The sequence below is a fragment of the Exophiala bonariae genome (genome assembly GCF_035927105.1).
Source record: "Exophiala bonariae strain CCFEE 5792 chromosome Unknown scaffold_17, whole genome shotgun sequence".
In the NCBI taxonomy this organism is placed as follows: Eukaryota; Fungi; Ascomycota; class Eurotiomycetes; order Chaetothyriales; family Herpotrichiellaceae; genus Exophiala; species Exophiala bonariae.
Genome location: NW_027042492.1, coordinates 546,078 through 573,135, shown reverse-complemented (window position 1 = coordinate 573,135; position 27,058 = coordinate 546,078). Strand labels below are relative to the sequence as shown.

The following is a 27,058-nucleotide window of genomic DNA, read 5'->3' as shown; positions in this document are numbered from 1 at the left end:
AAAGAACAAGAAACTGTGGGCGCTGCAGTGGAAAGGCATTAAAACATCGTGCCTGGGTAGTCTGTCTATCTTTACTAAGAATAAGGAGTGTTGCGTAGAATGACTCCACGTGTTGTGCACTGACGAGTCTGTTGTATGGGCACACATTAGCCGCACCCGGCGCCAGGTGGGCGGCAGGCTCTATCACCTCGGCCCGTGGCATTTTCACGCCGCCGATGTTCTGTGCCCTCCTGTGGTGACGCTGGCGCACGTCGTTGTTTTATACCAGCGAGGTACAACATTGATACCTAGTCAGTAGTAGTTTATATCGAGCTCAATGTTAACGAGGCTCCTTTCGCGATAGTCGCGCAAAATAAAAGGTCTTCAGCAGAGAGGCTTGTTCTTCATATGGTCTGGTCGAACTACCACTGCAGATATTCTGGCTGCTTGGGGTGACAAGCTCATCCGTTGTGCGACATTCTGAACATATATTTAGTAGTACTCAGAAAAGCTTCGTCTCAACACGGCCAAGAACTAATAACCATGGTACGGACGCGAACCTGGATTCTGTCAAATCGCCCCAAAGAAACCCCAACTTATTCCGGCTCAAATCCTACATTTACGCTGATAGAGCGAGACCTCCAACCACTTCAGCCAGGGCAGATTCTGGTCAAGGTGCTTTTCTTTTCGAACGATCCAGCTCAACGTACCTGGATCAAGTCCAGCGATGATCTCCCCAGCGACCGCCACTACGTGGAACCAGTCGCCCTCAACACGCCCATGCAATCGCGTGGGTTGTGCGAGGTTATCGAGTCAAGGAGTGACACTATTCCCATAGGTACAACGATACTGGCCCGCGTGAATTGGAATGAATATGCCGTCCTGGACGCCAAAGATGCCACCACTCTTGCCCCTCTGCCCAACGGTCTGGGCTTCTCTCACTATCTCGGTGTCTTTGGAACAACAGGCCTCACTGCATATTATGGCACAGTTGTCGTCGGCGAGGCGAAGGCAAGTCACCGCCTCGTCGTCAGTGGTGCTGCGGGAGCGACGGGTGGTATGGTGGTGCAGATAGCGAAAAAGGTTAGGAATTCCCTGTAGCGCTATGGCGGCCATCTAGCAAAACGTACTGAGAAGACTCGACAGATCATCGGTGTCAGCGAAGTCATCGGCATCGCTGGCTCGGATGACAAGTGCAAATATGTGGTCGAAAGATTGGGTGCCGACAAATGCCTGAACTACAGGAGCCCGTGTTTTTTCGAGGACCTCACAAAGGCTACTGCAGGTTATGTCGATATCTACTTTGACAATGTTGGAGTGAGTTTTCATTTCCTTTGGCTTGCCGTGCGCATAGTCTCGAGAATGAGATCCAGGATCTGATGTTCCCAGGGGACTATATTGGACGCTATGCTAGGCCGGCTCAAGCAGCATGGTGTTGTCATAGCATGCGGGTCGATTTCAGGATACAACTCTGACCAGAGCACATTACTGAAGAGTAAGATGATTTCTCCTGAGCCTCTGATCAATCTTTACTTAGAAAAGCTCCAGACAGCTAATTTATCTTCAAATCAGACTACTTTCAGGTAATCAGTATGAGACTGCAAATCAAAGGGTTTATTGCTGCAGATTACGTGCACAAAGCGCAGGAAGTAACGGAGATATTTATTCGTGCGCTGGAACAAGGAAAGCTGACTGTCAACGACGGACTGCAACACGTGGTCCCGACCAAGTTTGAGGACGTACCGAAGACCTGGTTGAAGTTGTTCGACGGATCTAACACCGGTAAACTCGTGACCAGGATTATCGCTTAATGGGAAGAGGCTCTCGACTGTAGTTAGAAGTTACTCACAAGAGTGTATGAATCCGTATTCCTCCCGATCCAAGGCTACTATAGCAGTATCAGAGAATGAAAGCTGTCCTTGTTGAGAGTGATCCTGGCCGCAGGCCATCAACATAAGAGCAGGTTCGTTTCAACTATGCACATACATGCCTTGGTGATACAGACGGCGGCCCGGAAGATTCAATATCTTTGCCGGCGGCCCGTTTGAGCATCAGAAATCTCGTGCTATATATATCGTTGGCATGACCCTTGCTACAGTCAAGGACTTTACTCATAATAGACCCTTGCTACAGTCAAGGACTTTACTCATAATAGTAAAATACCGAAGACTGTTAGGTCGTTTGACGTCGATACCCGATCCTTGAGCTACGAAACAGTATCGCGGAAGCGCTCTTGAACGATCACTCAACCAATTACGGCAGAATAGGACATGCCATCAATAGGTCTTAGGTTACTCAATGGAGGCGTTGCATTCATCACAGGTGCAAGCCAAGGTATGCATGAGTATAGTGTCCGCGAGGAATGCCTGATCGGAATCTCATATGAAGACATCTAGGTATTGGCGAGGCCACTGCATTTCAGTTTGCGAAATATGGCGTAGCCTCGCTAGCAATCAGTGATATCAACTTGTTGTCTCTCGAGAAGGTGGCGCAACAACTCAGGAACGAGTATCCGCATGTCGAGGTGGAGGTGCTCTACATCGACACGAGCAAAGAGCAGTCAATTGTTGATGCCCATGAGGCCGCTGTGCGGCGGTTTGGCAGGATCGACTATGCAGTCAACAATGCTGGGGTGGCAGGCCCATTCCTGCCGTCTGTGGACCTATCTCGAGAACAATTCATTTCGGGTATTGATATTAACATGGTTGGAGTGTGGCTTTGCCAGCGAGAGCAAATCAGGCACATGCTGAAGCAAAAGGGACTCACTGCAGGGCATGTCATCACTTTCGTATGGTGTCCGAGGTGATATTATGTTTCTAACTATTAGCAATTGCAACAGGGCTAGCCGGGGTACAATAGTGAACATGTCGTCCGTCTATGGCCACAAATGTGCAAGATCGAACATCACATATGGTACTGCGAAGCACGCTGTGCTTGGAATTACACGGAATGTGAGTCGCATCCTTACTTAACTTGATGCCTACGTCCTAACAACATCCATAGGACGCAGTCACATATGGCAATGAGGGCATACGCATCAATGCCGTTTGTCCAGGGTAAGATATGGTTCTGGGTAATTTGCCGAACCCATGTATCCTGACTACAAGAGATTCATCGAGACACCAATGACCATGCGGTCGGAAGGACCATCGGAAGGCATGCAGGCATATCTGACATCAGTCCCGTTGGCACGTTATGGGCAGCCCGATGAAGTGAGAACCGTGGTTGAACCTTGGCTTCGTAAAGTATGACAGCTCTTGATTGACTATTGTGCAGGTTGCCGACGTAATCATATTCCTATCCTCACCCATGAGTCGATACATGACCGGCACCGATGTCATGGTAGATGGCGGATTTCGCTGCGTGTGAAGTACGTGAAGCATGGGCCTTGACTCTGGAGATTCCAAGCCTCAGCCCTCGGCCCGAGGTATTTGTTCTCTGGAATCATTTTCGATATTTGTTAGCGTAATATGGGTTCTGTCGTGGACGATAGAACCCTTTGTGACCTAGATTTTGCTTTGTCGCTGGGTACGTGGACAAACTTTCACTACATCGTCGTCATAGATGCTTCCCTTTCGTATCATGAAGGTGCTACTGACGCTTCCAGCTCCCATGCGGAATTGTCGCTTTCGTTGGATGGCGTAAGGGTAGCTTAATCCTTAGGGATCCTCTGGGCCCTTGCGACTCGGAAGCTCGCGACATATGTAGGAGGGTGCGCTAAAGTAGGGCGACAGGGTACCCTTTCGGGAAGCTCTTACTCCTAGTATTCAAATATATTTACGAAAAGTCTTCCTAAGAACGTCTCTGAACTTCGGAGACGTAAGCGTCACTAGGTCGGCCCCTCCTGACCCCGCAATCATCCTCTTTCGTTGGCGTGCCCACATGGGTCGTTAGGATTTTGGTAGGGCCCCGGGACGGTTACCCCAGGTTTCGATCTCTAACTCTAACAGATCTACTCGTCTCTTCATTCTGTTCCCTAGGAAAGGATGGCAGACTCGGTCCGGAGGACGCAACACCGCAGCGGTCGAGCCAGCAGAGCCTGTTTAAGCTGTCGTGGTCGGAAAGTACGCTGCGACATTACATCCAAGTCGCCTCAACCATGCACCAATTGCACGTTAGACCACTTGCACTGCGTACTCGCCCCTCGTGTGTATGTAAAGCTTGCATAGATATGGTTCAGCTTCTAAGCTAATGATCAGATTGAGACAAACCGGCCAATCGAGCAAGGTGCAGCAAAACCGCAACCTTCCCACGAGCGGCCCAAGTAACTCGAGCTTGTCGCAAGAGCCATCGGGTGAGATGGCCGATACTCAGCATTTCCTGAGCCCGGAAACCATGCCCAACAATGCCCCTGTTGTTACAACGCAAGAAGTATGCTATCTAGACTTACAACTGATCGAAGCATCATTAATAACGAGATACAGGCCCAACAGTATACCACGCTCAGCTCTCATGAAACATCGTCGTTACAAGTATTCGGTGATGTTCGTGTGATGCCTGACTATGGTATGGATTTATCCTTCGAGGCAGTGATTAATGATGAGGACATCTTCGGCCAATTCATGGATGTGTCTGATGTTGGCGACCCCTTCTTGCTCGATTTGACTCCGTTCCACCCTCCACACCATGTTCCAGAAAATGATGGCGACTTTGCCAGCGGTGCTAGTATCACGCCGTCGTCAGTGGTGGAAACGGTGTGCCATTTCAAGTCACCTTATCCATGGGTTCGAAATTGGTCACTGTCCTATGCAAATGATGAGAGCAGACACACAAAGCTAGTAAAAGAGAGGGCGTTTGTCCTCCCTAGCGCTGACGAGATTCAAACCTCCTTCATGTTGTACTTCACACACATGCAAGTCAGGCTGCCCGTTCTCAGCGAACGCGAATTCCATCAACTTCTCACTGAAGAACATCCCAAGCCTATTAGTTTGGCACTTCTGTATGCCATTCTTTTCGTCACCACTCCGGTAAGCACTTTGAGAATCACCTCGGACCGATATAGCTGACCACCTACCAGTATCTAGCAGCCGAAGGGAAGAAAGTGGCTGGATACAGCTCTATCTTTGCCGCAACGTGCGAATTTTACTCTCGAGCAGCTGTGAGTCCGAGTCTTGCACTCTCATCTGGCCTAGTACTGACTTCTCGGAAGCTACTATTAAAGCTTGGATGCGAGGATGACTTGTTGAAAAGAGTACAGATATGTTTACTCCTGAGCACGTATCGATCATATGAAAATCGCTATTACGAGAATGAACGCTATGTTACAACCGCTTACGACCTCCTCATTGAGAATGATGCATTTCAAAGAAGTTCAACCTCTACCAGTCCAGATTGGCTCGCATGGAAGCGAGCATGCATTTGTTTTCAGTCTCGGGCAGTCTGCTTACTGATCGCTCTCAAGAAAACGAGTAGACCAGAAATGTTCGACTCGTCACTCCTTTCCTGCTCCGCAATATCCATGGATGATTTCCAAGAAGACTGCAGCTTTTCATGGTACCTTAGTAAGGAGACCAAGCAACAAACATACCGCTTGTTTGTGGCCGTCTTCCAGCTTCAGATGCGTACGGTTGAACTTGGTAAGTTGTTGGTATACCGGACGGCAATGTACTCTCCGAATCAATCGCAAAGCAAAATAATGCCATTGAAACCAGAGCATTTGTCTGTCGAGGACGTCGAGCTGAGAATAGACGAGTGGAGGCAAGAAAACAAACGGCTGCTGGAGCATGAACCGCCAGATTCATCCTCTCCGACAGACTGCAAAGCCTATAAGATAGCACGTGCTTTTACGATGCTCTCCTACGAGTACGTAAACCAGCAACTCGGTGTTCCTTATCTTTCACGATTTTTGCCTCTCAGGTCAGCTATTAACTTTCACGTAGGTATTTCCGGTCGGAGCTATACCAGACCACCTTGATCGTGGATAAGGATGGTCTCACGCCTTGGGCGATGAGACTTCGGGAAGCTTCTCGCGTGGCACTTCGTGAATCCGTAGCTGCCACTATCTCCATCTTGGAAGGCGTAGAGGCCGATGCTCTCTCAGCATTCCTCCCTCCAGGAAGGTATGTTTCGGGCTTGCACATTTCAAAAATGTTCTCCGCATTAAAACCCGACTAATTGTCAGCTAGTCTCTGCTGCGTGATGATCCCACTGACCATCCTCTACACCCATCTAAAGACGACATCGAACTATGAACCACTTATGTTGGAGAAGTTGGCTATGTGTTCTAGGTTTACGCGCACTTTGTCGAGCCTCCACGACCCTGCCGGTTTCTTCCATGCTTTGATGAATGCAACGTTAGCCATGGTGGATCGATATCGCCTGGCACAAGACAATCTTGTTCGTGGTCTGCCCGGTAAGGCTGACGGCGGAGGGGCGGACGATCCAACGAGAGGAACGGGGCAGGTCATTGTGCCATTGCCCGGATTAAGCCTACACTCTTCCATTATCCGGCTCCAAAATTTGGCCTACGCGAAAGGCGTTCCCGAATCCCCATGCACCACTTCGAGGTGATCTTGGAAGTTTTCGAGCCAGCGCCCCATAATGACTGCCAACCACCGTAAACAACTCAATCATTGTCGTACCACAGACTGGAAAGAGCTGGCCGATGAGCGGACAATGCTGAGCCGAGCATGGTGCTTCACCAGGGGTCATTATAACGCCTCTGCTTTGGAGTTGTAATGAACTGACATTCTCATAAACGAGCACCCCTCCTGCCATATTTCACGGATTTTGCTGTTTCCGCAGCCCTTGCAAGACTATCGACCACTCCCATAGTTTCTGCAATGGTTTGCGATGCTAACAGGGGTATCTCTGGCTTTCTCATCAAAGCCTTGACCTGTAGCATACTGGAGGGGTCGAGCTTCGCCAGCAAGCGCGTCTCAACCTCAAGAATTACCCGTTCGAGGAACAGATCCACCTCCTTCCCAGTGTCGAAAACCTCATTGATGAATCCACACCGGACCAATTCCTCGCACTGGATGCGTTTCGACATGATCAGAGCCTCGGCGGCGACTTTGAAGCCCATACGGCGACTAAATAGGGCTGTTGAGCCACCTTCCGCGGTAATCCCGAGACTCGTGAAAGGACAATAGAGGTAGACGTGGGGCATGGCGTATATGAAGTCGGAATGTGCGACCAGGGCGGCTGAAAGCCCTACGCACGGACCATTTAATGCCGCCACCAGCAGTTTTGGGTGTGCATAGAATGCTTCAGTCACTTCGATGATGTGTGCAAGGTTCCGCAGCTGCATCTGACGAGACGGCGGGTCCTGCCCTGGTGGCGGCTCTTGTTGTATTGATAACGTGGAACGTTGACCATCGGTCTTTGTAACCCCTGCGGGTTGGATATCTGCGCCACTGAATGACTGTCAGTAGACTGCTTGTCGAGTCACTTTTGGACCAGGAGCATCAAAATTGCGTGACGTTATTCATGGCAAGACTTACGCTGAGAACAGTCTGCCACTGCCGGTCAACACTGTAACTAAGATATCCGGGTTTTTGGCCGCTTTTCGCATGCAGTTTGCCAGGTCAAAGTACCCGTCGGATGTCAGGGCGTTGAGCTTGGCTGGGACATTTAGCGTGATGATGGCAATTCGTCCTCGATACTTGATGCAGACAGACATGTCTGCAGTCTAGTGTTTGCTGGATCGCACCTTTGGTGGCGGGAACATTGTGCATCAAGGCACTCGAGATTTATCCTGGACAGGAAACCCATATGACTACCTAGTTGCAGGGGACGACAGCCTCGGTCCGGGGGGGATGATGGTTGTTCAGTGACAAACGTGTTATACATTAGTCTTCGGCACAAGGCTGGCCAGCTTCGGCCTGTGGATGGGTCCGTACTCGGTAAGTTAGAGCTGTGAAAAAGGGATGCTTTGGTCGAGCGGTATTCTTGGTTGAGGAACATGAGTAATGTTGGGCACAACTACTCCAACCAAAGCCGGCCCAAGCTGGTGCACACTTCCAACATATTGGATGCCAGAGGGACGTAGAAACCGGTTTGATGGTGGCTGATCTGTAGTACGAAGGAGGTAGACTACCCGGGTGGGTGGTGCTTCGGCTGTTATGTGGCCCCCAAGATATGTAGGGCCGAGGGGCCTGGGGGGTCCTCTAGCCCCTAACCGTTAACTACCTAGGTAAAGATCTGGTGAGGCATCCATAACGTAGGCTACCTGGGTATCTAGCTAGATACCCATCACTAACGACGTAGTTAGGGAGGAAAATAACGCCACAATCAGCGCCCAGTTAGTTAGTGCTACGCTCGTCATTGATCTTTTCAGCACGCAGGGACCAGCATCCCACTTCACAGAGCCCAATAAATAAATAAGCTGTAGCTGTTGCTTCGTCAGCCTTGTTCCTGTGGGACTTGAATGTGGTTTTAACTTGTGCTAAATTAAGACATGGCGCTGATCCTTTCAGCAACTTGAAGCCGTTGCATCTCCATTTAATATTGCTTGTCCTCTTTAGCTTATTTTGTCTTCTGACGAGACTGATAAAAAGCCTCAGATTTTAAATTCCCTCCAACGAACCGATTTACACATCAGGGAGCCACTGCAAGATGTGAGATTAGCTGCAGCTCTCGATTGGCCTCACACGAGAAGTCCACCGTTCGTAGTTCTACTGAACAGACACTCCTTGGACATGACGGCTGTGATAATTGATCATTATCTCCTCCCCGTATGATCATTTCACCAGCCAGTGTTCTATGACGGTTGGACAGGTCTTCCACGGAAATTAAATTCGGGCACTGCATCGAACGTCTATGAACCGAACACCACTCTTTTGAAGTGGCACTGGACTCAGACTTGCTCACTGAAAGTCATTCATTCGCCACCTGAACACTACATTTCATCCCATATAATCTATCCCCGACAGTCTATCTCCAAGAACACAAAATGGCTACCACAAACAAGCACCGGACCCGCATATCGCGGTATTACATCGATACACGTCCTCTCGTCCCCGAGAAACCAAAACAACCATATTCACTGCCACTACTAGAGCAACTCACACAGTCAGACCAGGAAGCCGTGACACGATTCCTCCGCCCCGCCGACAAATTTATGTCACTGGCAAGCGCCCTATTGAAGTACACTTTCATTCACCGACAGGCCAAAATCCCATGGTCGAAAGTGGTCATCTCGCGCACACCGGCGCCGCATCGGCGACCGTACTGGGCACCGCCATCGGACTGGGACGACGATGGCGCCAATGCCGACGGCACCGGTACAGGCAAAGGCGGACTCGAATTCAACGTCACGCACCAAGCAGGCGTCGTGGCGATCATCGGGTGCACGACGCCAACGGCACAGCTCCCGACAGTTCCCGCCCCGACCTCACCATTACAATCAACACCACTCTCCGCCAAACTCCACAACCTGCACCTCGACCTAACCGGACACGACACGACCTCGGACCTGGACCACTACCCGCCGCACCAAGTGCACGTGCGACTCGGCGTGGACATCGCATGCGCGGACGAAGACAAACGCACGCCGAAGGACATGACGACGCAGGCCAAGTTCGACGAATGGGTCGACATCTTCGGCGAGATGTTCTCGGAGCGCGAGCGCTGGAACATGCGGCACGCGGTCGTGCACGTGCCGGTCGTGGAGCGTGACGAGGGCGTCTGGCCCAGCAGTGACGAGTCGTCCGCTTCTGAGGGCTTAGGAGGAAACGGCGAGGCGGCGAGGTTGAGGAGGGCGCGTGAGAACGAGGCCCGCATCACGCAGTTGAAGTTACGTCGTTTTTACGCTTACTGGGCGCTCAAGGAGGCGTATATCAAGATGGTGGGTGAGGGGTTGCTCGCGGATTGGTTGAAGGAGCTGGAGTTTCTGGATGTGGTGGCGCCGGTGCCGCCGTCGTCGGTGATGGGGAGGCATAGGAAGTCGGGCTCGAGGAGTCGCAGTCGCGGCACGAGTCATCATCGCGCGCCCAGTCACAGTCACAGTCACAGTCACAGTCATCATGGGCATGGGCATCATCATAGCTTGTCTACGGGACTCGGCATTGATCCGGCGGCCGAGGAGGCGGCGAAATGGACAGATCCTGCAAAGGCGGAGAAGGGGATGGTGACGTCGCTGAGGGGCAGGAAGCTCGACGATGTCGATATTGAGCTTGTCGCTTATGATGAGGACTTCTTGATCGCAACCGCTACAAGGGGCGTGATTGAGGTGTTTAATGATGATGAAGATGATGAAAAAGAGAACGGAGTGCAGCAGGAGATTGTGGAGAACGGAGTTATAGACGCGCAACGGCAAGCGCCATTGGGGAGGGCACAGCAGCGGAAAAGATGGATCATGCTCGACATCGAGAGAGACATTCGACCTTGTGCTGAAGGGAGGTGTAGATGTCTTGAATGACATGATTCGTGAGGGGAGTGGCAAGAGGGCGATCTTAAAAAACGGATTTCACATAAAGATGACGAGAAGAGAAAAGTTCTCGTGGAACGACAGAACAAATGCTTACGTTTCTGGCATAGATACCTTTTTTTCGGTTTCGGTACCTCATATTGAAACTGATATTTATTTGCTCACTGCTGGAGGTGTGGTCACCTCGCTGCCATTTGTCATGAAGATTTCTATTGGAAGCCACTCGCAGTATCATACGTGTCTCACTCCATTCGATACTTGAAGCCAAGTCGTCAAACAAGCTCTACCTTTAGCTTCTTGAAATCATCCCCATCTTCGGCTGCCAATCCTTTGCCTTCCTTGACCTGTTCGCCCAGGAGATATAATTCATCCAGAAAGGCCGGAATGAAGCTTCCTGGCCCTCTCACCGAGTCCCTTCTCTCGGCATGTTCAGCTGCAATCTCATAATGCAGCAAGGCGGCCAGGGTGGCAAGGAACTTATCCTGAGGGTACACCGCAACATAGCTTGCAATGACAGAACCCAAGGCACAACCTGCTCCTGTTATCTTGCCCAGCCAATGTGATCCGTTTGCGACGGTTGCCGTTCGTACGCCGTCGGAGAGATAGTCAACTCTGCCGGTCATCAGGACCACGCAATGTTCGCGCTGTGCCAATTCCTTTACCATCTTGATCTTTTCCCCCTCACTCAGCGTCGATGGGCCGGAGTCAACACCTCGTTGCTGCTGTTGTTGTCGTTGCGATGATGCTTGTCTCGCTGTCGCTCCGGCAGTTACGACGGCATTGATCTCGCCTTCATTGCCTTTGATGATGGAGAAAAAGCCAGCGGCCAACAAAGTCTTGATGGCCTCCCGGCGTACAGCAGTCGCGCCTCCACCCACAGGGTCAAGCAGGACGGGTGAGCCGACAGCATTGTACGCCCTGAGGCCCGCAATGAACGTTGTTATCTTTTCAGGTGTTGCGGTGCCCATATTGATGACTAGTCCACCCCCAAGTCGTGCCAGATCAGCTGCCTCGGGCCCGTTCTCTGACATGATGGGAGAGCCTCCTGTTGCAATGCTTACATTGGCTGCGAAATTCTGAACCACGGTGTTGGTCATGTTATGGCTCAAGGGTGAGGATGTCACATGTGTTTTGAGGATGTCGGGAATTCGTGACAGAAGCTCGGAAAGGCCATCGTTTGCAGTGACCCCTGGTGGTACTGCAGCGTAGAATTTTTCGGGAGTGGCTCTGATGAGTGCGAGAAGTTCTTTGGCCGAGGCTTGAGGGTCCACAGACGCCATGATGGCACTCACAATGGCAACACCATTGAGACGATTGGTCCCATGAGCTGATTGATGTAGCACGCGCTGGACATTGGTGGCATTGATGCTACCAATAGCAACACATGGTATAGACTTCTCTGTCCCGGTCTCGGTCGTACCCAGAATTTCCTGCAGTCCCTTGGTGCCAATGATGGATTTGGTGTCTGTTTTGGTCGGCGTTGCGAAGGTCGTGCCTATCCCTAGATAATCGGCGCCGTCTTTGATGGCCTTTGCGGCTTCTTCGACGGAGGAGGCTGTTACTCCGATGATGGCCTTAGATCCTAAAATCTTCCTGGCTTCAACGCACGAGATGTCATCCTGGCCGATATGGACGCCCTCAACCCCGACGGCTTGGCAGACATCCAAGCGGTCGTTGATCAATAGTGGGACGTTATACTTCTTGGTGATGGCGTGTAATCTGGTAGCTGTCGAGATCAACGTCCCCGTGTCGGAGTGTTTATCTCGGTACTGTACTATGCTCACACCACCTTGAATGGCCTGCTCCACTACCTGTACAATATCTTTGTCTCCTAGAATTGCCGGTGTGGAGTCGGTCACTAGATATAAAGTATAGTCTATGTTTGACTTGGATTCCATGGTGAGGCAGATGTAATTTGGTTGATGTTGAACATTAGTAGTGGGCCACATAAAACCATGAGCACATGATTTGCTTCTCAATGGTTCATTATGGGGAACGGTTAGGATGATCAGTAGGTAGATAGCTTTCACTCAAAAGTCAGGCGATCATGTGGATTCGGGAATGGTCAGTACCTAGGTCGTAATTGAGAGCAAAAAATGAAGGCTGTAATGATTGTGTCATTTTTCTCCTAATTGCCTACCAAGGGAGTAGGGACCCTACAATGAGCGTTTTGTGTGCCATGGCAGTGCCAGCGGATAGCATCGGGCAAAACTTCCACGCTGCATCTGACTAAGGGATACAAGGAGAGGGCTTTTCCAAGTACCTAACTGCTAAGGTATTTACTATACGTCTCTAGCACTTAGCAATTATATAGGTCAACATGGTGATGTATTTTACCTCGGGACGATTCGAATGCATGAGACAATCAACCCCTGCCAGTAGTTAGTCCATGAAAGATGAAGTGGTCATCTTTCTGCGAACGGAACGGATAACCCGCACAGCCCTTGCTTACAGGCCATACGGCTGATGATTTTGCCCGAGCTGAGACAAAAGCTCTGAAGAACGAGCACGTTTAACTAACTATATATGAGCGGGCGGGCAGCTGGTAGCAATCAGGCAGGGGAGATGCAGGTAGGCTTGTGCGGCAGCCTGGGCTTGAGGATTGATGACCACCCCTGGACAGCTGGACCCTTCGGGCATGGCCAGGCATATATAGCCGGGCTGAGGGGCTGTTTGATGCCTAATTCCGGGGCGGTGCGGGTGCCGTCGTCCCCCCTTCTTTCTGTCTGGCCCCAATTTAAAGGCTGAAAGTCCCCGGGTAGGCACACCCGTGGACGATGCCTGTTTGTAATTGTGCATGCATGTCGAACAAAGCATTGCAAGTGAAGCACGTTTGCCCATTCTTGCGGGTCATTGAGCAGTTAATTAGACTCGGACTCAGTGCCGCAAAAATCCACAGCCACTTTCACCCATACTACTGTGACCTACTCGTACACTCTAGTTAGTGCGAACAAAGATTGACTCCGCAAGTGCAAGTAGCGCAGGTCTCATATATTGCCTCTTCCTGCAGGAAACTGATTTTCTTGTCCTTTTTCTTCCTTTTTCTTCTCTCTTCTCTTACCACACCATCACTCTTCCATTTTGCCATCATCACTTCTGACACTGCAACAGAAGGATATTTCGTTGTTCATCATCGAACATCCTAATTCATCCACTGACTGCCTCATCTGAGTCCACGCACTCGGTCCACTTCCAAGCGCACCCGCGTTCAATCTCCCACCTACGTTCCCCTAGGAAAAACAACACCCAAGTTGCTCCGGTCAATCGCACCCTCGATTGTTCATGTATCGGGCAGTCTTCCACTCCTCCAAAACCAAAACCAAGCAAAAGCTGGACATATTTCCGGCTCCCAGACATCCTTGTAACCCGACGAGGTCCTCCTATGGTTGATCGACAGACAGGTCCTTTCTTTATGTTATATTCTTTCCAAAAGTGGTAGTATCCACGTATGTACGCTCTATACAAAAGATTCGCTAGTCTTTTCGCCTGCCCCGCAAGCCGATAAAATCTATTCTTCAAGCTACAGCTCCAGCTACCGCGTCGAATCTTGGTCCCAAAATTAGCAAACAGTTGATTGTGCTTGTCGAGAACTTGCCAACCAGGATTTCATCATCATGGCTACCATCAATATTCGTCGGGATATTACCGACCCCTTCTACCGCTACAAGATGGAGCGCTTGCAATCCAAGATTGAAGGAAAGGGCAACGGAATCAAGTAAGACTTTCGCTCTCCATTTCTCTGCCCTACATCTTTACTAACCACTTTACTTCAGAACTGTTGTGGCCAACCTCCCAAGCGTCGCCCAATCCCTCGCTCGCCCTGCCGCCTATTTGATCAAGTATTTCGGGTTTGAATTGGGAGCACAAACGAACACCAATCCCAAGGATGACCGATGGATCATCAACGGAGCACACGAATCCACCAAGTTACAAGATTCGCTGGATGGTTTCATCACCAAGTTTGTGCTCTGCAAATCATGCAAGAATCCCGAGACCAAGATCACCATTACCGATGGACGAATTATTCTGGACTGCATTGCTTGCGGTGCACGACACGATGCGGACCTCCGCCACAAATTGAGCGGTTTCATCCTCAAGAATGAACCCAAAGGAGGGAAGAAGGGCAAGAAGGAAAAGATGTCTCGTCGTGACCGAGCCAAGGCCGAATCCCAAGAGAACGGGTCAGCCAACGGTGGAAGCCCTCATGATTCCAACTCGGACAAGGGCGAGGCCGAGGATGGCGATGACGCACTGGCCGCCGGCAGTGATGATGAGTTTACCAAGACCATCACTGAAAATGCCAAAGGGATTGCGGCCAACGGTGACGATTCGGGCAAAGAGGATGAATGGGCTGTGGACACTTCTGCCGAAGCCGTGGCTGCTCGCGCCAAAGAACTTCCATCAGACTTGAAACGGTCATTGAAGTTTGATGACGACGAGGATGGCGAGGAGAATGGAGGAAGCAATGCCTATGACCAACTCGGAACGTGGATTCTGGATCAAGCCAAGGAGAAGGGATCGGTCACCAAGGTGGACGACCTCGAGATCTACAAGAAGGCGCACGAATTGGGAGTCGAGTCCAAGCATAAGACGTTGACTGTGTTGGCGCAGGCCATCTTTGACGAGGACATTGTCAAGGAGATTCCCGTGCGAGCTGGGATGCTTCAAAAGATGATTGGCGAGTCTGAGAAACACCAAAAGGCATTCCTGGGAGGGACGGAACGGTTTATCGGAAACGATCATCCGGAGTTGATCCCTCAAGTGTCTGGAATCCTTCTGCAGTACTATCAGAACGATCTGATCAGTGAAGAAGTTGCCAAGGCATGGGGACAGAAAGCGAGCAAGAAATATGTGGACATCAGCACCAGCCGAAAGGTACGCAAGGCGGCCGAGAAGTTTTTGGAATGGCTTGACCAAGCCAGTGAGGAAGAAGAGGAGAGTGACGATGAAGAGTGAGATGGTCTCTCGGCTCTGAACTTGGTCCTCTCTGTTGTGGCCTCGGTTTTCCTAAGAAAATATGTGTTTGATGTCTTGATTGTTGACGTACACGCTTTCGCAGCACTCCACTCCATTATCGCAGCAACACCGACTCTCCTGTCAGTCTTTATCACATTCATTAGTCCAGTGGCGAATCATAATACTAGAGACCACGAAAATGTTTCATTCCCTTTGATCGTGACTTTTGTCTACCTGTGTCGTCTATTCTAGATACCCCCCGAAATGTGTGATTCTATCCATACTCGCCCAGATTGCTAAACATCCACCCCCAGGACAAACTTCCAGTCGGGAAAAACCATGGGTAGATTCTCGGGGGTCAGGTGGGGTAACTCGGCGACAAGCAAGGCGACCAACTGCTCGAAAACCAACTGATAGCCGTCGGGCGTGAAATGCAAACCATCCGACAACAGGCCGTCGAGCACCTCACTCCTGGGCGCGTCTCTGCTGCCGACGAGAGGTCTCCCCTGCGCGGCATCATCGGGCGTCCAACCGGCCTTGGTCATAAACACGGTCCACAGATCGAGGACGGGAACGTTGAGTTCGGCGGCAACGTCACGACACGCCGCGGCGTAGACGGCCGTGGTGGCGGCATTGCGGTCGGGGCCGACGAGCTGGTACTCGTCGACGGGGGGTGGGACGACGAGGATGGGCTGGGTGGCGTGCAGCTTGAGGCCCGGGTAGGCGACGATGTTGCGCAGGGCGGCTTTATACGTCTCGAGCGGCACGTGTTGCGGCGAGCCCGCGACACAGGCGTCGTTAGCGCCGAAGAAGACGGTCATCAGCTGCACGCGGGGCGGCGGCGTGATGGGCGTCGGTGGGATCAGTGGGAAGAATTGCTCCAGGGTCGAATACCCCGCCGGCGCGGTGTATCCTGAGAACCCCCGATTGATGACGTCCAGGCGTCGTGAGTACCATGCTGCCAGCGAGGATTGCAGGATGTGGGAGGCTCCTTGGGTGATGCTGTCGCCGAAGAGGATGAATTGCGGGTAGGTTTTGGGGAGGAGGCTGTTGGGTGCTTGTTGGTGGGGGGTCACGCTGGTGTTGGTGGTGAGGGACTGGCTGGGTGAATGAGACATGGTTATGGTTAAAGGATACCTGTAGGTAAGTACCTAGGTAGTGGCCCTGGAGAGGCTCTTGGGGTGTATTGTTTTACGTGTAGATGGAACTTATGAATATGAAGCAGGTACCTACCTAAGGTAAGTAACTATGGTGTGGTCATTGCAGTATCTGGCTCGAGACGCGTTGTTGGAGGTGCCAGTGTCAGTGCGCTTTTTGCCTGTGATTCTGCTATTATCCGTCGCCGTCGACTTGACTACGTCGTTAGCTGCAGCTAGGGATCGAGGACCCTGACATGTTGTTCTCCATTGGTGAATTGCAGACTTCGCACTGTCAATATCCCTGTCAGAGTTGCTGCAAGACATCGTCAGCTGCCGACACAAATTAATTCAAATGAACATCAACTTCCAATCCCCGACCTGTGTATCATTCTAGTGTTGTTTCCATCTGGCTTCATGTTGTTGGCCCAGATGGACTTGCGGATAGAGGCTTTCTGGGGCATCTAGGTCGTCGTTTGGCGGGGCAGACGGTGAACGGACTCTTTTTTGACAGCCACTACATGGCACGGCGTTTATTGGCATTCCTTCCTTCCTGGAGACCGTTTGCAGTCAGATGATATAGTGCACCTGATCAACCACTCGGTACTAACTAGCATCTATCTTATCCACGCCGCAGACTCATCTTCACACCCTCATCTCTTGTACCTTCCTTCTCTCCTCGTCAGCCTCACTCATTCTGCCACTGCTCCACTAATCCCTCCCAGTCGAATGACCACCTGCATCCCACCTGCCACCAACCTCGACTCCTAGTCCCTCCCTATATATCCTCACCTGTTCGCCTTCTCGTCCTCGTGCCTCCCTCCCTTCTCTCCTCTAATGGCCAGCTGACGACCTCAGCCAGGCGGCGTCTGCCTGCTGTAGACGTCGTTGTTGTTCAACAAACTCGTTACCCAAGGCCTCTGCCTTTGTCTTCATTCATTCACCCACTCATTCTGATACCCCTCCTCGTCCTCAAACTTGGGTAACATTCCACCATGCCCAAGTCTACCGTTTCCTTCACAGATGCCGGTGATCATGATGACCCTGCTCGTCCCTCGGCTCAAACCGTCCCCTCCTCCCCAGAACTCTACCGACGAACAGGCACCACCTCTCTTTCCTCCAGCGAACTGAGGTCAAGACTACCCGCCTCTCTCCTCATGACACAGTCTGCCACAGAACATACAGGCCTGTTGAGTCCGGGATACGAGAATTTGAGAAGATACACCGAAAATGTCTCCAGTGCTCCTCGTTCAAGGCAACTCTCACGAGTCAACAGTTCTTCAGGCAGTCTACGGAGGAGAAGGTTCAGTACAGGAGGAAGACCCTCAGGAAATTCCAGTCCCGTCTGGCATCGACCCTCAGGTCTGCGTACTCCCAAACTCTCCCAGATGCTACTCGGTACCCTCTCCAAAGAGGACAGACTGTGGTACGATCAATTCACCTCAACCGACTGGGTCCACGACAGCATTGCAGATGGCTACCGCGTCTTGGAACTGAAGAAGATGAAAGGTCTACGAGGCCGTCTCGCCCTTCTGCTCGACTCGGCCCAAGGCTGGATTCTCGTGGCCGTCATTGGTGTCTTGACCGCTATGATTGCATATTTCGTCGATGTCACCGAATCCACCATCTTCGACCTCAAACGTGGCTTTTGCAAGGACGCCTGGTATCAATCCCGAGTCAATTGCTGTGCCGGTGAGCGTACCTGTGATAGATGGCAGAGCTGGTCTCAAGTCATTCATCCTTCGGCAATGGAAAACTCCTCGGTCGACTATTTGGCCTTTATCCTTGGCTCCATGTTTCTCGCTGCCTTGTCGTGCTTTCTCACTTTGTACTCAAAAACCGTTGTCCCCTCTCAGATTGCCGCCACCTTCGATGAAGATCTGGCTGCTGTAAAGACGGATGTTTCTCACGGAGCCGATGACGATAAAGGCGCTGTTCAACCCTTGGCCGATCAGGAGTTGCTACCAGCAAACATCTACTATTCCGCTGCCGGAAGCGGTGTTGCTGAAGTCAAGGTCATTCTCAGTGGCTTCGTCTTGCATGGTTACCTCGGTCTAAAAGTCCTAGTCATCAAGACCATCGCTCTTATTTTGAGTGTGGCGTCCGGTATGAGCTTGGGCAAAGAAGGCCCTTATGTCCACGTGGCCACCTGTATCGGCAACATCGCCTGCAGAATGTTCTCCAAATACAACCTGAATGATGGGAAAAGGCGAGAAGTTCTCTCGGCCAGTGCTGCCAGCGGTGTCGCTGTGGCTTTTGGCTCCCCTCTAGGTGGTGTTCTATTCAGTTTGGAAGAAGTCAGCTATTATTTCCCACCAAAGACTTTGTTTCGTACCTTTTTCTGTTGCATTGCTGCGGCTTTGTCCTTGAAGTTCTTGAACCCTTACGGAACCTCCAAAATTGTTCTGTTCGAGGTCCGTTATGTCACTGATTGGCGATTTTTCGAACTTTTCAACTTTGCATTTTTGGGCTTTGCCGGTGGCCTGATGGGTGCCCTGTTCATCAAAGCATCTCGATTCTGGGCGACCACATTTCGTCGCTTCAAAATTATAAAAGCATATCCCATGCTGGAGGTTTTACTGGTGGCTTTTGTCACCGGCATCATCAGTTTTTGGAATCGTTTCACTCGACTTGCGGTGACCGAGTTGTTGTTTGAACTCGCCAGTCCATGCAATAACCAAACTAACACTGGGTTATGTCCTAACGAGGACGGAATTCCTGCTGTCATCGGCTATCTTACCATAGCCTTGCTGATCAAGGCATTTTTGACGACCATCACATTCGGCATCAAAGTTCCTGCTGGAATCTATGTCCCATCCATGGTCGTTGGTGGCTTGATGGGGAGAATCGTAGGCCATATCACTCAGTACCTCGTGGTCAAATTTCCCGATTTCATTGTATGGGGAGAATGTCAAATGTCCGATGATATGGAAGCATGCGTCACACCTGGAGTGTATGCTTTGGTGGCAGCCGGAGCAACAATGTGTGGAGTTACTCGATTGTCGGTCACTCTAGCAGTCATTTTATTTGAGCTGACTGGAAGTCTGGATCATGTCCTTCCATTCTCCCTTGGCGTGCTTTGCGCCAAATGGACGGCCGATGCTGTTGAGCCATTGAGTATCTACGACCTCTTGACTGACATGAATTCATATCCCTTCCTGGACAATAAATCCAGTCCGGTCTTCGATTCGGAACTAGGTGATATCACACCACGAGTTCGTCGGGATAAGGTTATTGACATTTCCATCGCCCCAACCATCAAAGCAAGTGACCTACGCACCAAACTCCGCCGATTGCAAAACCTCGGTGAACTCGACGGCGGCCTCCCAATCATCCGGAATAGAGTTCTAGTCGGACTCATCCCAGCACCAGATCTCGAATTTGCGTTGGACCGAATCGAGAATGAAAACACAGCCATGTGCATGCTTTCTGGGCCCGAGCACGCCCATGCGACACATCACAACTACTGGGCAGCATTTGACGATCGAGGCTACGATTCCGGCCGTGAAGAATCCGAGGGCGAAGACCACACCGATAATGATGAGGTACCGGTCGATCTCACACCGTATGTAGACCCTGCGCCCATGGTATTGGACATGCATAGTCCGATGGATCTCGTTTATCAGTGTTTCGTCAAGCTCGGCCTTCGCTATATCTGTGTGCTGCACGAGGGCGAATATCGTGGCATGGTGCACAAGAAGGCTTTTGTCCGATATGTCAAGACTTTGGAACATGGTGGCCGTTCTCGGTAATCGACGTTCATGGTTCATGGTCCGAGGCTTGATAGCTTCAAGAAATACAGCTTTGGATGACAACCATTGGGAAACAGCCAAGTTCGAACGGCAGCATGTGCGTCTTCCTACGCGACCACTCACACAAATTGCAGGACAAGAATAGATGGTTCTGCACTCGTCATTATACCAATCAGTTGGGCAGCAATCTTCCACCTCTTCTACCCTACTATTATCATTATCAGCGCTCGAATCTCTCCTGTTCATACTCCAAATATCGTACAAACCTATCCCTTCGCATTGCATAGGCGTTGTTGGCCTGTCGCATACTGACTTGCAGCCTTTCCTCATAGCATGGGTCGGCTGTCTGAGGAATCAATCATCTCCACCACCTAGATTAGCGCAGCTGCTTTACCCACTTAGGTATCTCATTATTACTGTTCGCATCTTTCTCCTGCACCTAGTCGCTAGTCTGGATTTCACACCCGATGTGTTCGGTGGTAGCTGCTGCGTGAACTCCTGTGAAGAACCAGTTACGCTCTCAGCCAGAGGGCATTGTGCGAGAATTAATACTACGCCACTTGAAAACTCTTGATTACTGGTATGTCAATAGCCAATTGTCGTGCCCTGGCCACCAGTTAGAAGGTCTTGCAGGGATAAAACCGCTATGCGTTCATGGTTCTTCTCATTATCGACCTCTTGCTATATCGTCTAGAGTTGTGAATTACTTCCTAAAGTGTATAGCGGAATCCTTCAATACCATCAATGGCAGACCCTCCATCGTCTACCTTTTTGTTCTCACGATGAAAATAGAACACCAACGAACTGGTCATAAGAATGCTGCAACATGCAAATGCAATAGACAAATAAAGGCCAAAGTGGTACTTTGGGGCATCCTGTGTCCGGAAGATAAGTGCTCCCGCAATGCCACCGACTCCTGCAAAGCCTCCCTGCAACGGCAGCGCGATTTGGCGTTTACTCGAAGACGGGATGTTATTGATGAGGAAGGCGATTTTGGTAGGAATGGTGCAATTGTTCCCAATGGTCATGAGGAACACGCCGACAAGTCGTGAGCCCAGGTTCGTGCCCCATCCAATCAGCACGATGCCGACGATGACTAGAGTCATGTGTCCGACAATGAATGGCGACCGAACATGCACGCGATCCGCCCACAGGCCGGTTCCGATGGAGCAGAAGACGGACAGGATCATCGGTGGCGTGACGAGGATCTGGCTGAGCGCCGTGCTGAAGCCGAAGCCACGGAGGATCGACGGCAGGAAAAAGGACAGGGAGTACGACCCGGCCGTCGACCAGAAGAGCAACAGCGCCAACGTCCAGCATCTCCAGTCGCTCAGAGCAGCCATGAGTCTATGCCGATCCATCCTCTCCTCGACCTCGCCTCGGTCATGATGCAGTCGTTCTTGGACATGGCGCAGCTCGTGCGGCTTCAACCACTTGGCCTTTTCGGGGAACTCGCTCACGTATCGGTACACCGGCAGTGCCATGACGGCAGTGATAAGCCCCGGGATGATGAAAATCCACCGCCACCCGCGAAGTCCCCCGACTCCTTCCATCAGGCTCAGGGCGTAGCTGATAATCCCTTGGAAACCGTTGAGGAATGCCCCGCTCATGTACCAGATGGCAATCCGTTGGTGTGTTTCGTACCGCTTGTACCATGACGATATGATATAGGAGCAGGTTGGCTTTGAAAGTACGTGGCCTGTCAGTCTGGGAAGATTCATCGCTGAATGACTCACTGGTCATTCAGGTCCCGAGGGACCGAACGAAAAACCAGAAACACGTACCTGGAATGCACCTTCGAAAGCGCCTAGTAGCACCCTAACCGCGATGAGATCTTTCCAATCATTGACAAAGCCACAACACATGGCCAGGACGCCCCAACAAAAGATCAAGAACGCAAGATATCTCCTGACGCTGATGCGACGAATGAGCATGTTGGAGGGAACCTCGAGCAGGATGTACGTCGGGAAGAGCATGAGCGAGACAATCGAGTAGCGGTTCCCCGTCAGCTTGAGGTCGACCTCCATGCCGGCGACCTTGGCCGACCCAATGTTGGTGCGGTCCAGCAGCGAGAGCGCGTACAGAGCCGCCAGCCACGCTACGATGTGTAGATCAATGCGGCGTAACAGTTTCTTGTCATTTATGGCCTCGTACTCGCCGGACTCCGAGGAGTTCTCGCGGCACGCCATGTCCGGTTTCTCATCGTCCAGTGGTGCAGTGCTGTCGAAGATAGCCTCCGCTTTCGTCCCTGGGATCACCATTTCGGCTTTCGTGGTTGATGATCGACTAAATTCGTCGAGGCTGCACAGTACAGAGCAGATTTGGAATTAGACTATTAAAAGGCTCCCTGACATGGATTCTGTCGGTCTCGAACCATGTGCTGTCCTATCCGCTGGATTCATGTCGAATATAAATACCAAGTCCAGAATCTGGGGTCCCCGCGTCGTTTGTCTCTGCGACCCACAGATACGAAAAGCCTCGGGGTTGAGGTTACCCGCCCAGTAGAATGGCCTGCCCGTGGCGCTCGGCCCGAGGTCTCACATTTGATTGGATGGGTCCAGACGTCTTCCAAAACACCTGGTTCGTGTGGCTTGCGACCCACACGGTGGCTCTTGCGACCAGATCAAGTTTTGCGGTAGTTGGCAGCCACAAGGCTAATGCCAACTCGACGTGGAAGACGACAACTTGGCCGGCACGCTTCCATTTGGAATTGAGCATACATGCCAGTGGTGGTGGCCAAGGGAGGCTACCAGCTTCGACGGACCTATTCGTCGAGACATGTCCTAAAACACATTCAACCATAGACGGAACAACTCAGACAAGCTTCCTGAGACGAAAGTTGAAAAGACTTCTACAGTGTCATAGTGTATGTTTCCAAGCATCCGACGGATGTTTTCTTCTCTTTGCTAGCCTTGTTACTATGATTGGCAGCGTTTATAGTCAGAACTCCCACATAAGAAATTCGGCAATAGTGAACCGTGAATGTTAGGGTCCACCTAAGTCCATTAACGGTGCATCAAAGCTTGACGATGGAGGGCGACCATTTTTGAATGTCGGCGTGTTCAGCATCGAACAAGTCCCTTTTTATCAGCAGTTTGGGAACCTTCAAGGTAGTCGTCTTGGGCAGCTCGCGGACAACACGTAACAATGTCGGCAATTTGTAGGAAGAGAGTTTATCTCTGAGAAACGATCGGAGCTCCGACAACGACAAGTATGCCACCGTCTGAGAGAGAATGTGTGTCAGAAGCTTTTCATGCGACAACCTGAGCTCTACTTACCTCGTTCAAGACGACTGCCGCCGCGATGCGTTGGCCAAATTCATCGTCGTCAACGCCTACAACGATCGCCTCAGCAATATTGGGATGTTCGAGTATCTGCCTCTCCACGTCGAGTGCCGAGATTTTATACCCGCCCGATTTGAGGACTACTGCTTGTTAGCTAGTGTAACTCAGAGATGTGGGTTTAACGTCGATCGCCACACACTGTCAACCGACTTCCGTCCCTTGATGAAGAAATGTTTGCCATGTCTCTCCGCCACGTCACCGGTCTTGAAAAACCCATCGGGCGTCAAAGACTTCTTTGTAGCTTCCATGTCGTATATGTATCTATCCCCATGAGCGTAGGTCTCAAGATAAATCTCCGATAGGGGGACTAAACGAACTTGGAAAACAGGAACGGGGAACGGACGAAGATCTCGCCTTCATCTCCCTGTTCAAGATATGACTCTATACCTGGATTTGTCGTGCCCACAGACCCCTGAATATCTCCATCAGTCTGGCACCCGTACGGTATTTGTGTTCTGGGTTTGAACTCACAATCACAGTGGGACTGCCAGCACGGTGGGCGAAAGGGTTTCCGAACTCTGTCCCACCATATCTTTCGGCGATCTGCCGGCCATTGCATAGTGCTGCCCACTTAGACGCCACGGCTGCGGGTAAGGCGGCCGAGCCACAGTGAAACTGCTCAATCTTCGCAATTGCGGTCTGATAAACCTCCCTCTCACCCGATTCAATGCCTGGCGCCCACTTTTCCCAGTGTTGCAGGAGACGCACGTAGATCGTCGGGACGGCGGAAAACAAATTGATGCCTCCCAACTTGATGCGCTGCCAGATCTTGACGGCGTCGAATCTGGGCTCGGTGAACTCCACACAGCCTCCACCCACCAAAACAGGAAGTATGTTGACCAGCAGTCCCGTGGCGTGATGCGTAGGTAGCAAGTTTAGCCCCACGTATCCTGGCCGGATGTTTTGCTTCCAACATTGTAAGCTTGAAAGAGTGAATAGGTTGTACCGCCGCAGAGCAACCCCCTTAGGAGGACCGGTTGATCCCGAGGTGAAGATGATCAAGCCTGGTTTGTTTGGATCCGGAGTCTTGGATGATGAAAATGTCAGTGTGTCGGGACATACAGGCGTGTTCTTGACTGTGCTGTCCAGCGGTATCACGGCGTAACTATCTTCATTTTCCCCGGCTGGTGTCCCAGATCGCGCCATGCTGGAGTAGTCTCCAGAGCAGATCGTGGCAGAGGCTCGACATGTCCGCAACACATGGTTGAGTTCTTGTTGAGTAATATGGATACCTGTAGGGTGGTCAGTCATCCCAAGTTTCGAAAGGCGATTGAGTTGACAAATACTGGTAGGGACTGCGATGCCTCCCAAGGCTAGCACTGCCAGGAACATGACAACGAACTCGTAACCGCGTGCTATCAGCACAAAACTAACCTCCCGCTCATCGTGGATCGCCTCGAGAGTCTTCCGAGAGATAGCGGTCCGTATTCGATTTCGAGCGACCACCACATCACTCAAAAGCTGCCGATAGTCCACTTCAATCCCGCGAAACGCATCTCTAACGGCAGACATTTCAGTGTTGAATGCCAAAAAATGAAGCCGGTGGAAGAGTATATCATGTGGGAGCACCAGCTCTCCTTCGTGGCGACTTGTGAAGTCAGTGCGATCGAACGTTGCGGGATCAAGTGGTTGACGTGCCATTTGAATGGATGTCCAGCTATACAAAGTGACCACTTGAGCGGTCGACGAGGATCGTGTTCTTCTACAGCTATTGTGGGTTGTTACAATTAATTAGAAGTCGATGACTGTGCGTAGTTGACTAGTATGGTACAGCCCAAGGCCTTTTCCAGGAAGGATCTGTATGCCGAGGTGAGAAAGCCACTATCCAGGCTGGTGAGCTACAATTAGGAACTCGGCAACGTGACTCCATTTTTGGGGCGAGTCAGACATCTACATTCCGGTGTATACCGCTCCAAGCCTATCCAGTATAGTAAAAGATTGTACTAATCGCTCACTAGTCATCCACTGCTACCTTGGGAAGCTGACCGCGATAGAATGGCTTAGCATCAAAAAGGAATACTGGAATTTTCCTTTGATTAAACTTTTGTGTCTATGAGCGCCCTTCGAGTGAACAAGAGTATTGATCACAAGGATCAAGCTGACAGGGTTCTAATGCCGTCGGCTGCTCACAAGCATAATTTCCAACGAATGACACTATTATGTATTCCCGTTTGTCAAACCAGCCACATCGAACACAACTTTATGAACTTTCCTGGCTGCGAAATCCTCGTAAGCTTGTGCAGCATCTTCGAGCGACATTTTCACCGAACACAGAAATGCAAGCTTGTCTTGTTGTTCCACAAGAACACTCAGTGCGTCGTCAAAAACACTCCGAACTGGGCATCTACCGAATCCCATTCTCACGCCCTTGCCATACAGAGTTAACCCCGGCAGGGAAAGAGTCTCCGTGTGTACTCCCACAGAACTGAGAGTCCCGTACGGCCTTACCAACTCTAGCCCGAGCATAAAAGCATCGGTTCGTCCGACGACCTCCATCACGGCATCAGCACCTCGGCCTTCAGTGACAGACCTGATCTTCTCGATGGGATTGTCGTTCAGATTGAGTGGAATGGCACCAACTTTTGCGGCTTCTGCGAGACGGTCGGACACCGAGTCGATGGCATAAACGCATTTGACCAGCGTGAGGGCGGTCGCTATTGCACATATCCCGACAGGGCCACATCCGATAACAACAGCAGTCATCCCATTGCGACGACTCAAAGGCAGGTCTTTCAAAAATCGCGAGGCAGCAAAATACCCAGTTGGCATGATGTCCGCCATGAGCACCAGCATCTGCTCGGGGATTGCTGAGCTCGTTAGTACTACCTCACCATGACCAGGCTCTTACTCACTATCTGGGGCTTTGACCACACTCGTGTCCGCTAGGGGTACTCTTACAAATTCTGCTTGACCGCCCTCAAGTTGACCAGGCAGCCCAAGCATCAAACCTTTGGTACAGCGGCCTGACTCTCCTAACCGACAATAGAAGCACGATGAACATGCTGTGCAGAATGGTACAACAACTTTGTCTCCAATCTGTAATTTGTTAACGTTCGAGCCCATTTCTTCCACCATTCCAACGACTTCGTGACCGATCACAAACTCTGATGTGAGATCGAGACGACCATGATACCAGTGGAGATCAGTGCCCTTGATTGAGACATTAGATAGTGGTTTCCAGATTTGTCCATGACTTCACGTACGCAGAGACCTGAGGATGTCACTTTTATGACTACATCTGTATCTTCTTGCAGTGATGGGCGTGGCCGATCTTCCACAGCAACCTAATGGAAACCTTTAATGAGCCTTCGGCTTCGGACTTGGCCATTGACGGTACTCGGCCTTACCTGGTGAGGTCCTTTGAAAACAACAGCGCGCATCGTCTTGGTGGCCATGGCTGATTTCAAAAGTAATAATGTCTGCAAGAATGCGATGGACTCAGATGCCAATTCAAAGTGGCCGCCAATGTATTGCGGAGAATCAAGTCGAGATCTAAACACGAATCCTGTTTTGCAACATCCC

The 27,058-nt window shown here is 51.0% G+C and overlaps 13 protein-coding genes across 13 annotated transcripts; 6 read left to right on the top strand and 7 right to left on the bottom strand.

Annotated features, from left to right (window-relative positions):
* Nucleotides 1-522: 522 nt before the first annotated feature.
* On the top strand, nt 523-1,790 carry LTR84_003828 (uncharacterized protein; the record flags this gene model as incomplete). The annotated part of the gene is given in 4 exon segments (XM_064847412.1): nt 523-1,062; nt 1,081-1,296; nt 1,369-1,474; nt 1,552-1,790. The coding sequence occupies 4 exon segments, from the start codon at nt 523-525 to the stop codon at nt 1,788-1,790; spliced, it is 1,101 nt and encodes a 366-aa protein (XP_064705133.1).
* Nucleotides 1,791-2,249: 459 nt separating this feature from the next.
* LTR84_003827 (uncharacterized protein) lies at nt 2,250-3,348 on the top strand (the record flags this gene model as incomplete). The annotated part of the gene is made up of 6 exons (XM_064847411.1): nt 2,250-2,313; nt 2,376-2,751; nt 2,819-2,930; nt 2,983-3,035; nt 3,089-3,191; nt 3,256-3,348. 6 exons carry the CDS (start codon nt 2,250-2,252, stop codon nt 3,346-3,348), a joined length of 801 nt encoding a protein of 266 aa, XP_064705132.1.
* Nucleotides 3,349-4,278: 930 nt separating this feature from the next.
* LTR84_003826 (uncharacterized protein) lies at nt 4,279-6,489 on the top strand (the record flags this gene model as incomplete). Its single annotated transcript, XM_064847410.1, has 6 exons — nt 4,279-4,350; nt 4,404-4,946; nt 4,997-5,077; nt 5,129-5,781; nt 5,859-6,038; nt 6,105-6,489. The coding sequence occupies 6 exons, from the start codon at nt 4,279-4,281 to the stop codon at nt 6,487-6,489; spliced, it is 1,914 nt and encodes a 637-aa protein (XP_064705131.1).
* Nucleotides 6,490-6,670: 181 nt separating this feature from the next.
* On the bottom strand, nt 6,671-7,600 carry LTR84_003825 (uncharacterized protein; the record flags this gene model as incomplete). The annotated part of the gene is made up of 2 exons (XM_064847409.1): nt 6,671-7,334; nt 7,422-7,600. 2 exons carry the CDS (start codon nt 7,598-7,600, stop codon nt 6,671-6,673), a joined length of 843 nt encoding a protein of 280 aa, XP_064705130.1.
* Nucleotides 7,601-8,872: 1,272 nt separating this feature from the next.
* LTR84_003824 (uncharacterized protein) lies at nt 8,873-10,339 on the top strand (the record flags this gene model as incomplete). The annotated part of the gene is made up of 1 exon (XM_064847408.1): nt 8,873-10,339. One exon carries the CDS (start codon nt 8,873-8,875, stop codon nt 10,337-10,339), a length of 1,467 nt encoding a protein of 488 aa, XP_064705129.1.
* Nucleotides 10,340-10,620: 281 nt separating this feature from the next.
* Nucleotides 10,621-12,246, bottom strand: LTR84_003823 (uncharacterized protein; the record flags this gene model as incomplete). Its single annotated transcript, XM_064847407.1, has 1 exon — nt 10,621-12,246. The coding sequence occupies one exon, from the start codon at nt 12,244-12,246 to the stop codon at nt 10,621-10,623; it is 1,626 nt and encodes a 541-aa protein (XP_064705128.1).
* Nucleotides 12,247-13,962: 1,716 nt separating this feature from the next.
* Nucleotides 13,963-15,304, top strand: LTR84_003822 (uncharacterized protein; the record flags this gene model as incomplete). The annotated part of the gene is made up of 2 exons (XM_064847406.1): nt 13,963-14,063; nt 14,122-15,304. The coding sequence occupies 2 exons, from the start codon at nt 13,963-13,965 to the stop codon at nt 15,302-15,304; spliced, it is 1,284 nt and encodes a 427-aa protein (XP_064705127.1).
* Nucleotides 15,305-15,600: 296 nt separating this feature from the next.
* LTR84_003821 (uncharacterized protein) lies at nt 15,601-16,422 on the bottom strand (the record flags this gene model as incomplete). The annotated part of the gene is made up of 1 exon (XM_064847405.1): nt 15,601-16,422. The coding sequence occupies one exon, from the start codon at nt 16,420-16,422 to the stop codon at nt 15,601-15,603; it is 822 nt and encodes a 273-aa protein (XP_064705126.1).
* A 1,013-nt stretch (nt 16,423-17,435) lies between these two features.
* Nucleotides 17,436-20,192, top strand: LTR84_003820 (uncharacterized protein; the record flags this gene model as incomplete). Its single annotated transcript, XM_064847404.1, has 1 exon — nt 17,436-20,192. The coding sequence occupies one exon, from the start codon at nt 17,436-17,438 to the stop codon at nt 20,190-20,192; it is 2,757 nt and encodes a 918-aa protein (XP_064705125.1).
* A 710-nt stretch (nt 20,193-20,902) lies between these two features.
* On the bottom strand, nt 20,903-22,453 carry LTR84_003819 (uncharacterized protein; the record flags this gene model as incomplete). Its single annotated transcript, XM_064847403.1, has 2 exons — nt 20,903-21,838; nt 21,977-22,453. 2 exons carry the CDS (start codon nt 22,451-22,453, stop codon nt 20,903-20,905), a joined length of 1,413 nt encoding a protein of 470 aa, XP_064705124.1.
* Nucleotides 22,454-23,208: 755 nt separating this feature from the next.
* Nucleotides 23,209-23,784, bottom strand: LTR84_003818 (uncharacterized protein; the record flags this gene model as incomplete). Its single annotated transcript, XM_064847402.1, has 3 exons — nt 23,209-23,415; nt 23,471-23,616; nt 23,676-23,784. The coding sequence occupies 3 exons, from the start codon at nt 23,782-23,784 to the stop codon at nt 23,209-23,211; spliced, it is 462 nt and encodes a 153-aa protein (XP_064705123.1).
* A 133-nt stretch (nt 23,785-23,917) lies between these two features.
* Nucleotides 23,918-25,048, bottom strand: LTR84_003817 (uncharacterized protein; the record flags this gene model as incomplete). Its single annotated transcript, XM_064847401.1, has 2 exons — nt 23,918-24,768; nt 24,823-25,048. The coding sequence occupies 2 exons, from the start codon at nt 25,046-25,048 to the stop codon at nt 23,918-23,920; spliced, it is 1,077 nt and encodes a 358-aa protein (XP_064705122.1).
* Nucleotides 25,049-25,693: 645 nt separating this feature from the next.
* LTR84_003816 (uncharacterized protein) lies at nt 25,694-26,931 on the bottom strand (the record flags this gene model as incomplete). The annotated part of the gene is made up of 3 exons (XM_064847400.1): nt 25,694-26,343; nt 26,389-26,686; nt 26,884-26,931. 3 exons carry the CDS (start codon nt 26,929-26,931, stop codon nt 25,694-25,696), a joined length of 996 nt encoding a protein of 331 aa, XP_064705121.1.
* Between the last annotated feature and the right edge of the window lie 127 nt (nt 26,932-27,058).